The 10637-nt window shown below is 40.2% G+C and overlaps 1 protein-coding gene and 1 long non-coding RNA gene across 2 annotated transcripts; both read left to right on the top strand.

Annotated features, from left to right (window-relative positions):
* Positions 1–3514: 3514 nt before the first annotated feature.
* Positions 3515–9032, top strand: LOC119952937 (mucin-16-like). Its single transcript, XM_038776572.1, has 6 exons — positions 3515–3613; positions 4876–4902; positions 5360–5505; positions 7481–7548; positions 7843–8012; positions 8995–9032. Exons 3-6 carry the CDS (start codon positions 5365–5367, stop codon positions 9030–9032), a joined length of 417 nt encoding a protein of 138 aa, XP_038632500.1. The 5' UTR covers positions 3515–3613; positions 4876–4902; positions 5360–5364.
* Positions 9033–9506: 474 nt separating this feature from the next.
* Positions 9507–10125, top strand: LOC119952995. The gene is made up of 3 exons (XR_005457929.1): positions 9507–9626; positions 9721–9788; positions 10086–10125. It is a non-coding gene; the product is annotated as an uncharacterized LOC119952995 (long non-coding RNA).
* Positions 10126–10637: the final 512 nt, after the last annotated feature.

Below are 10637 nucleotides of genomic sequence, written 5' to 3'. Positions count from 1 at the left end.
CCCATGATACAGAATACTTTCTCTGCAGTTTTGACATAGATCAGATTTTTTCATTTCAATGGGTGACTTCAATGATTGTATATTGATGGAGAGAGTTTAATTGTGATAATCTGTGACAGCTCATCTTCTTTGTTCTCCAGATTACCATGAATCAAGCAGGACAACCAGTGAGTTACAGCTTTTTTTTCAATTAGCTTCAAACATTTATTTACTCAAAGCATATTATTCTGATTTGTTTGAGATTTGATTAAAGCTTCTGTTCTGATTTCTTGAATAATTCACTGGTAGTTTTGTCAGGCTCTCTTTGTTTTAATACCAATAACACATGCATAAGAAAACAAATTGATTTTGGTGTCATGAGCAGGTTGCAACTCACAACAATTTAAGCACCAGTTGGATAGTTTCAGTTCAGTTATATGTGTCCAGAATAATTCATGTTTCCTAACAATTCAAGGTGCGAAGGGGCTTGGACAATCAGTCATTGTTACAATTCCGTTACATTTAGATCTCCCAGTGCTGCTGGTAAGTTGCTTAAAATTTCAGGAAGGAGAAATTGTTCTTTCAAAATTTTCTCTGATTCATACCTTTTGGTGGAATAAGTATTTTTCTCTCTTTTACAGCTCCAATGCCAGCTGTAACTCGAACACAGACACCAACTGAGGAACTAAATTACTGTATTTAATGTGACTTCATTGTAAACAGGCCCATTCCCAGAATTACAATCAAACTTCTCCAATCATTCGAGCATGATTGCAAATGAGGTGATAAAGTTATATAAATATTTTAAAAAGGGAATCATACTTTGTATCATTTGTCCTTTAACTAAAGCAATGTTTCTGTTTGCCTCATAGCTCAATGACCTGTTTATGAAGAGCAGAATAAATGTTACATTCTCAAGTTGCATATTTCATTCATTCAGGTGAGAAATGTGGCCATTCATACGAAATATTAACAGGTCATCTACTTGGGTAATTCAGTTCGAAATCTTGAATTCAACAGAAAATTCACAGATACATGGAAAGCTCAAGCAATTTCTCCCATGACGAACTGAGGACTGCAGAGAAATCTCATGCACAAGGCATTCTTTTTGCTGCAGATCATACACGTTTGTCTGTTTGTAACCAATGATGCTATCAGTCTCGGTCTGAGTGATCTATAACATTATGTTGCATCAAGGCATTTGGCCTTCATATAATTTTTTTCTGATCCTTTGCAGCATGGTAAACACCAACAGCGCACAGTGACAGCAGTATGTTCCTTCAAAAACGATTTCTACATTCAGGAAGTTGACACGAGTTCTTGTGTATCATGTGTTGAAAACAAGACTGCAGGCATTTCTAACTTGGGCCATATCACATTAGATGGCGACAGCCTCTATTCAAATGGTAATTATCCAATTGTCATGTACTGCCACCGCTCTTATGCATCCACGATGCAAAATTTGCTACTGTATACAAACAATCTAACAGAAGAACAACATCAGTGGAACGATGTGATCATGTGCACTGATGCATTTCATCTGCTCAACACTCAAGTGTCAAAGATGCTGGGTCCTTGGCATGCACAGTTTTGCTGATATCGCAGATCCTCGGAAGAAAACTGTATCATAACGTGTCTGAGCAAGCAAAGAGATTCTTACAGGCATTCAATTAGACGATCAGAGCATGAAACATAGGTGCGGGTATTATGCCATTCGACCTAGAAAGTCTGCTCTGCCAGTCAATCAGGGCTGTTGTTTCTCATCCCCATTCCTCCTGCCTTCTCCTCGTATACCTTTTGATCGGCCTTATTAACTCATGAACCAATCTATCTCTGCCTTAAAAGACACTCAGTGACTTGGTCCCACAGCCTTTTTCCGGCAATCTTTTGGCAACAATTCTGAATTGGTTAATGTTTCATAAAATAGCAGCGAATTAATGCATTTTCATTGGAGGAACAATCTTTGGCACGGTGCAAGATTCAGAATTGTTAGCCAATTTTAGAATTTTAATGAACTCTGTCAAAGTGACTTGAATTGTCTCACTCAATAACTCATATCAACAAAAGGAGGACACGTATTTGATTGATTTATGAATTCTCAGTCTGCTCTGGTTCAATCTGTGATCTGTCCATTGATGTCAAGACTGAAACGATAACTAATGTGTTTCTGCATTGGACACACTTGCTGCATTAGCTATCGACTTTTTTCAAATAGTTGCAGCAATTGTAACTGATGTTACTATAATCTGATAGCTCCCCCATGGATATAAAATATTTTCTCCATAGATTTGACATTGATCAGATGTTTTTTTCATTTCAATGGGTGACTTCAATGATTGAATATGATGGAAGAGTTTAATTGTGATTAATCTGTGACAGCTCAGTCTTCTTTGTTCTCCAGATTACCATGAATCAAGCAGGATAAACCAGGAGGTATGGCCTTTTTTTTTTCATTAGTTACCAAACATTTATCCACTCAAAGCAAACTTATCTTGATTTGATGAATTTTGGTAAAGCTTCTGTTCTGATTTATAGAATGATTCATCGGTAGTTCTGTTATTCTATCTTTGTCGTAATACTGATATACATGCAAAAGTAAACTGTTGCTTTGGTGTAAGTGAGCAGGTTGCAACTCTCAACAATTTAAGCACCAGTTAGATATGTTCACTTCAATTATGTTTCCAGAACAATGACATGTTTGCGAACAATTCAAGGTCCAGAAGCGGCTTGAACAATCAGTCATTGTTACAATTCCTTTGCATTTAGATCTCCCAGTGCTGCTGATTAAGTTGCCTAATATTTTAGGAGTACATAATTGTTGTTTCAAATTTTTTCTGATTCAGACTTTGGATGGAAAATATTATTTTATCTCTCTTTTACAGCTCCAATGCCAGTTGTAGCTCGAACACAGAAACCAAATGAGGAACCAAATCTTACTGTCTATAATTGACATCATTGTAAACAGGCCAGCATTCCCAGAAATAGAATCAAACTCTTCCAATATTTCGAGCATGATTGCAAATGAGGTGAGAAAGTTGTATAAATATTTTAAAAAGGAGAATCATACATTGGTATTCATTTTGTCCTTCACCTAAAGCAATGTTTCTGTTTGCCTCATAGCTCAATGACCTGTTTATGAAGAGCAGCATAATGTTACATTCTCAAGTTGCATATTTCATTCATTCAGGTGAGAAATGTGACCATTCATACAAATATTAACAGCTTCTTCTACTGGTAATTCAGTTCAGAATCTTGAATTCAACAGAAAATTCACAGATAATTTCTGCCATGAACAACTGAGACTGCAGAGAAATCTTCATTGCACAAAGCATTGTTTGCTGCAGATCATCCACGTTTTCTGTTTGTAATCAATGGTGTTATCAGTTTCGGCTGAGTGATCTTAATAACTATGTTGCATTAATGCATTGGCCTTAATATAAATTTCTTCTGATCCTTTGCAGCATGGTAAACACCAACAGCAGCACAGTAGGACAGCAGGTATGTTCCTTCAGAAACGATTCTACCATTCCGGAAGTTGACAGAGTTCTTGTGTATCATGTGTTTGAAATCAAGACTACAGGCATTTCTAACTTGGGGCCATATACATTAGATGGCGACAGCCTCTATTCAAATGGTAATTATCCAATCATCATTTACTGCACCTCTCCTTATGCTCCACATGCTAAAATTTGCTCAGTATATTGAAACATATCTAACAGAATGAACAACACCACATGCAACGATGTGACCATGTGCAATGATGCATTTCATCTGCTCAACACTAAATTGTAAACACCAACAGCAGCACAGTGACAGTAGTATGTTCCTTCAAAAACGATTCTACCATTCCGGAAGTTGACAGAGTTCTTGTGTATCACATGTTGAAGACACTGAGTCCTTGCCACGCCCCGCTTTTGTTGATATCACAGATCCTGGGAAACAAACTATCCATTTACGTCTCTGAGCAGCAATGAGATTCTTACAGGCATTCAATTAGACGTTCTAGACCATGAGACATAGGAGCGGAGTTACGCCATTCGGCCCAGAAAGTCTGCTTCGCCATTCAATCATGGCTGATATTTCTCATCCCCATTCTCCTCCCTTCTCCTCATACACCTCTGATTGCCTTATTAATCATGAACCTATCTATCTCTGTCTTAAAGATACTCAGTGACTTGGCCTGGCAAGTGAATTGCGGCAATTTTGGTAACAATTCTGAATCGTGTTAATTGTTCCTTAAAATAGCAGCAGAATGAATGCATTTACACTGGATTGAACAATGTGTTGCAAGGTAGCAAGAATCAGAATTGTTGAGAAAATTTTAGAATTTTGATGAACTCTGTCAAAAGTGACTCGAATTGTCTCACTAAATAAATCTATCAACAAAAAGGAGGACACGAATATGATTGATTTGTGAACATCTCAGTCTGCTCTTGTTCAATCAGTGATCTGTCCCTTGATGTGATAAATGATGTGTTCTCTGTAATGGACACAATTAACATGAAATGAAATCGCTTGTTGTCACAAGTAGGCATCAAATGAAGTTACTGTGAAAAGCCCCTAGTCGCCTCATCCCGGCGCTTTTTCGGGAAGGCTGGTACGGAATTGAACTGTGCTGCTGGCCTCCCTTGGTCTGGTTAAAAGCCGGCTATTTGGCCCTGTGCTAAACCAGCCCCAATTCTTCATTCGGTATCTACTTTTTCAAAATATTTGCAGCAATTTAAACCGAATATTACTAAGATCCTGATAGTGCCGGCATGATACAAAATCATTTCTCCACAGATTTGATATTGATCAGATTTTTTTCATTTCAATGGGTGACTTCAATGTTTGTATATTGATGGAGAGAGTTTAATTGTGATAATCTGTGACAGCTCAATCTTCTTTATTCTCCAGATTACCATGAATCAAGCAGGACAACCAGTGAGTTATAGCTTTTTTTTCAATTAGTTACGAACATTATCTACTCAAAGCAAACTTATTCAGATTTAATGAGATTTTGTGAAAGCTTCTGTTCTGATTTATTGAATAATTCACTTGTAGTTCTGTCAGGCTATCTTTGTCTTAATACTGATAATACATGCAAAAGTAAACTGTTGCTTTTGGTGAAAGTGAACAGGTTGCAACTCTCAACAATTTAAGCTCCAGTTGGATATTTTCAGTTCAATTATATGTTTCCAGAACAATTGACATGTTTGCTAACAATTCAAGGTGCAGAAGGGGCTTGAACAATCAGTCATTGTTATAATTCCTTTACGGTTCCATCTCCCAGTGCTGCTGGTTATGTTGCTTAATATTTCTGGAGGGCAAAATTGTGTTTCAAAATTTTCTCTGATTCAGACTTTTGGTGGAATAAATTATTTTTTCTCTCTTTTCGCAGCTCCAATGCCAATTGTGACTCGAACACTGACACCAACTGAGGAACCAAACCTTACTGTCTATAATGTGACATTCATTGTAAACAGGCCAGCATTCCCAGAAATACAATCAAACTTCTCCAATCATTCGAGCATGATTGCAACTGAGGTGAGAAAGTTATATAAATACATTTAAAAGGAGAATCTGACTTCCGTGATGGCGTGCGGGAGGGCGGCCGCACAACGGAGGGCTCCCAATCGGGAACGGCATTTTTGGGGCTTTAAGCCCGGTCCCAGGGTCCACGGAGGCGTCAAGTCATGGAGAAGGTGCAGAGGAGGCACAGCGGAAAAAGATGTCAAGGGTCGGTAAGAAAACGGTCGTTAAAAAGCAGCTGAGGGGCCCGTCGGGGAGAGGAGAGGTCACCACGGGGTCACTAGGGAAAAAGGAGGCTGGAGCACTAGGGTAGGCCGCATCGCTGAAGGCTGACGAAGTAACCAAGGTGATGGCTGCAGAATTAGAAAGGCAATTTACAAAACACCTGGAGGCGATGAGGGGAGGAGATGAGGGAGGTTTTGAGTCTGCTGGTGGAGGAGGCAATTTCCCCGGTGATGACGGCGGTGGGAAGTGCAGTGGTGGAGGTGCGGATGCAAGGGGAGGCGCTGAAGGTAGTGGAGTAGACGGTGGCGCAGCACGGTGATCAACTTACCTCGATGGGGAAGGAGATGCGGAAGGTGATGGAGGTGAACAAGAATCTGCGAGGAAAATTGGAAGACCTGGAAAACAGGTCCAGGCGACAGAATTTGAGGATTGTGGGGCTTCCTGAAGGAGTTGAAGAGCCGAGGCCGACGGAGTATTTTGCCGCTATGCTGGCGAAGCTATTGGGGCATGGGGGAGGATCCCTCCCGATATGAATTGGATCGGGCTTATCGGTTGGGGAGGCCTGTACCAAAGGTGGGTGAGCTGCCAAGAGTAGTGACTTTGTGCTTCCGTAGGTACTGTGTGAAGGAGAAGGTCCTGTGCTGGGCCAAGCAGAAGCAGGTGGTGCAGTGGGCTGGAGCTGGTATACGTGTATACCAGGACTTTACGGTGGAGCTGGCGAGGAGGAGGGCTTCTTTCAACTGGGTGAAGAGGGCACTGTACATCAGCAAGGTGCAGTGCGGCATTGTATATCCAGCGAAGCTGAGGGTGACTTATAAGCTCAAGGACTTTTATTCTGGAACCACGGAAGCAGCGGAGGAGTTTGCGAAGGCAGAAGGACTGTGGCAGAACTGAGAAATTGAGAAATGTCCATGTGCCGATGTAACCTCAGGACTGTATTTTCTTCTTTTTTGTCTCTTCTTTTCTGTTTCACTGCGTCCGGGTGTATGGGCTAAAGGAGCCAATGGTGTATATAGTTGGACAAGGGAAGTGATGGGACTTGCACTCGAAGTGAGAGCTATTTGTGGTGTAGCTGGATATGTGGGGTGTGTGTGCTAAAAGGGGATTTCTGGGCTTTCCTAGGGATGGGATAACGGGGAAAGGGACCCGGGAGGGGGCCTCCGCGCTGGCCGGTTTAAACCGGCCAGTGAATTAGAGTGAGGTGGGGGCAGGGGCTGCGGCCATCTGAGCCTGGCAGAACAGGGTCTGAGCGGTCTAGCCGGGGTGGAAAGTTGGTGGGAAGGAACCGAGGTTGGGGGGAGGAGTTTTATAAGAGGCAGTGGGCGAGAGGAGTTGGAGGGGAGGGGCGGGCGGGTCGGGGGGGGGGTGTTTACAACTCTTGGGTATCAAATACGGTACTCTTTCAGAGGTTGGACAGCATTGAGTGTGGGGGGGGGGGGGGGGGGGTGGGAGTGGATTCTATGGTGACCATGGGCGGTGCCGAACTCTTTTCTCTTTTTCTCCTTTGTTTTTGTTTCCACCGTGGGAGGGTTTGTTTTATTGGATGCATATCTTGGCAGGTGGTTGGGGTGGTGGGAGGATGGGATCGTTGTTATTGTTAAGGGGATTGACTTTGTATTTGTTACCGTTTACTGTTTGGGGGTGGGGTGTGAATTTTGGAGGAAAATGTGAAAATGGAGAATAACAACATTTAAAAAAAAGGAGAATCTTACTTCGTTATTCATTTTGTTCTTCAACTGATGCAATGTTTCTGTTTCCCTTATAGCTCAATGACCTGTTTATGAAGAGCAGCATAAAAGTTACATTCTCAAGCTGCATATTTCATTCAATCAGGTGAGAAATGTGGCCATTCATACGAAATATAAGCTTCTTCCACTTGGACAATTCTGTTCAGAATATTGAATTCCACAGAAAATTCACAGATACATGGAATGCTCAAGCAATTTCTCCCATGACGAACTGAGACTGCAGAGAAATCTTCATTGCACAAAGCATTGTTTTGCTGCAGATAATACACGTCTTTGGTTTGTCTACCAATGATGTTATCAGTCTCGTCTGCGTCATCTTAATAACTATGTTGCATCAATGCATTTCACTTTAATATATATTTCTTCTGATCCTTTGCAGCATGGTAAACACCAACAGCAGCACAGTGACAGCAGTATGTTCCTTCAAAAACAATTCTACCATTCCGGAAGTTGACCGAGTTCTTCTGTATCATGTGTTTGAAAACAAGACTGCAGGCATTTCTAACTTGGGGCCATATATATTAGACAACGACAGCCTCTATGTAAATGGTAATTATCTAATTGTCATTTACTGCACCACCCTTTATGCTGCACAGGCTAACATTTGCTCAGTGTATAGAAACATATCGAACAGAATGAAAAAAACACTTACAACAATGTGACCATATGGAAGTATGCAGCTCATCTGCTCAACGGTTTGTTAAAGATATCGAGTCCTTGACACGGGTAATATCTGCTGATCCTGGGAAACATAGATAACCACATACTTCGTTGGGCAAGCAATAAGATTCTTACAGGCAATTAGTTAGACGAAAAAACCATTAAACATAGGAGCAGAATTAGGCTATTCAGCCCAATGAGTCTGCTCCTTCATTCAATCATGGCTGATGTCTCTACTCCCCATTCTCCAGCCTCCTCCTAATAACCTCTGATCCGCTTATTAATCATGAACCTATCCCTGTCTTAAAGACACTCTGACTTGGCTACCATGGCCTTCTGCAGCAATTCTGGCGACAATCTATGAATCATGTTAATTGTTCATTAAAATAGCAGCAGAATAAATGCGTTCACATAGGATTGAACAACCTGCTACAAGATGGGAAGATTCAGAATTGTTTAGCCAATTTTAGAATTTTGATCAACTCTGTCAAAAGTGACTCGAATTGTCTAACTCAATAAATCAATCAACAAAAAGGAGAACACGTATGTGATTGCTTTGTGAACTTCTCAGTCTGCTCTAGTTCAAGCAGTGATCTGTCCATTGATGTCAACACCGAAACGATAACTGATGTGTTCTCTGCAATGTACAGAACTGTGGATTTACTATCTCCTTTTACAAAATAGTCGCAGAAATTTTAACTGAATGCTACAAAGATCCAGATAGCTTCCCCCATCATTCAAAAAGATTTCCTCAGAGATTTGACAATGATCAGATTTTTAAAATTTAAATGGGTGACTTCAATGATGGTATATTTATGGAGAGAGTTTAATTGTGATAATCTGTGACAGCTCAATCTTCTTTGTTCTCCAGATTACCATGAATCAAGCAGGACAACCAGTGAGTTATAGCTTTTTTTTCAATTAGCTACGAACATTTATCCACTCAAAGCAAACTTTTTCTGATTTAATCTGATTTTGGTAAAGTTTCTGTTATGATTTACAGAATGTTTCACGAGGAGTTATATCAGGTTATCTTTGATTTCATACCAATAATACACACATAAGAAAACAAGTTGCTTTTGGTGCAAGTGAGCAGTTTGCAATGCTCAACAAATTAAGCACCAGTTGGATAATTTCAGTTCAATTAAATGTTTCAAGAAGGATTAACATGTGTGTTGGCAATTCAAGGTACAGAAGGGGCGTTAACAATCAGTCATTGTTACTATCTGTTTACATTTAGATCTCCCAGTGCTGCTGGTTATGTTGATTCACTTTTCAGGAGGTGAAATTCTTGTTTCAAAATTTTTTCCGATTCATACTTTTGGAGGAATAATTTATTGTTTGACTCTTTTCGCAGCTCCAATGCCAATTGTAACTCTAACACAAACACCTACTGAGGAACCAAACCTTACTTTCTATAATGTGACATTCATTGTAAACAGGCCAGCATTCCCAGAAATACAATCAAACTCTTCCAATCATTCGAGCATGATTGCAAATGAGGTGAGAAAGTTACACAAATATTTTAAAAAGGAGAATTTTACTTTGTTATTCATTTTGTTCTTCAACTAAAGCAATGTTTCTGTTTGCCTCATAGCTCAATGACCTGTTTATGAAGAGCAGCATAAACGTTACATTCTCAAGTTGCATATTTCATTCATTCAGGTGAGAAATTTTGCTATACATACTAAATATTAACAGCTTTTTCTACTGGCGTAATTCAGTTTAGGATATTGAATTCAACAGAAAATTCACAAATATTTGGAGTGCTCAAGAAATTTCTCCAGTCACGAACTGAGACTGCAGAGAAATCTTCATTGCACAAAGCATTGTTTTGCTGCAGATCATACAAGTTTTCGGTTTGTCTACCAACGATGCTATCAGTCTCGTCTGAGTGATCTTAATAACAATGTTGCATCAATGTATTTGACCTTAATATCATTTTTTTCTGATCCTTTGCAGCATGGTAAACACCAACAGCAGCACAGTGACAGCAGTATGTTCCTTCAAAACGATTCTACCATTCTGGAAGTTGACAGAGTTCTTGTGTATCAAGTGTTTGAAAACAGGACTGCAGGCATTTCTAACTTGGGGCCATATGCATTTGACGGCGACAGCCTCTATGTAAATGGTAACTATCCAATCTCATTTACTGCATCCCTCCTCATGCGACACACACTAACATTTGCTCAGTGGATAAAAACATATCTAATGGAATGAAAAACACCATTTGCAATGCTGTGACCATATCAATGATGCATTTCATCTGCTCAACAGTTTGTGTGTCAAAGATACTGAGTCCTTGCCACGCGTAGGTTTTGCTGATATCGCAGGTCCTTGGAAACATACAGTACCACATACGTCTCGGAGCAAGCAATGAGATTCTTACAGGCATTCAATTAGATGATCAGACCATGTGACATAGGAGCGGAATTACGCCATTCGGCCCAGAAAGTCTGCTCTGCCATTGAATCATGGCTGATGTTTCTCATCCCAATTCTCCTGCTTTCTCCT

This window comes from Scyliorhinus canicula, chromosome 18 (genome assembly GCF_902713615.1).
Source record: "Scyliorhinus canicula chromosome 18, sScyCan1.1, whole genome shotgun sequence".
In the NCBI taxonomy this organism is placed as follows: Eukaryota; Metazoa; Chordata; class Chondrichthyes; order Carcharhiniformes; family Scyliorhinidae; genus Scyliorhinus; species Scyliorhinus canicula.
This window is presented reverse-complemented; position numbering and strand designations above follow the sequence as displayed.

Bases quoted from the DNA above. Each gene is read 5' to 3' on its own strand.
- LOC119952937 (XM_038776572.1), top strand. From the start codon at position 5,365: ATGCCAATTGTGACTCGAACACTGACACCAACTGAGGAACCAAACCTT. The intron at 5,506-7,480 runs GTGAGAAAGTTA...TTTCCCTTATAG, and splicing joins CGAGCATGATTGCAACTGAG to CTCAATGACCTGTTTATGAA. The intron at 7,549-7,842 runs GTGAGAAATGTG...GATCCTTTGCAG, and splicing joins TGCATATTTCATTCAATCAG to CATGGTAAACACCAACAGCA.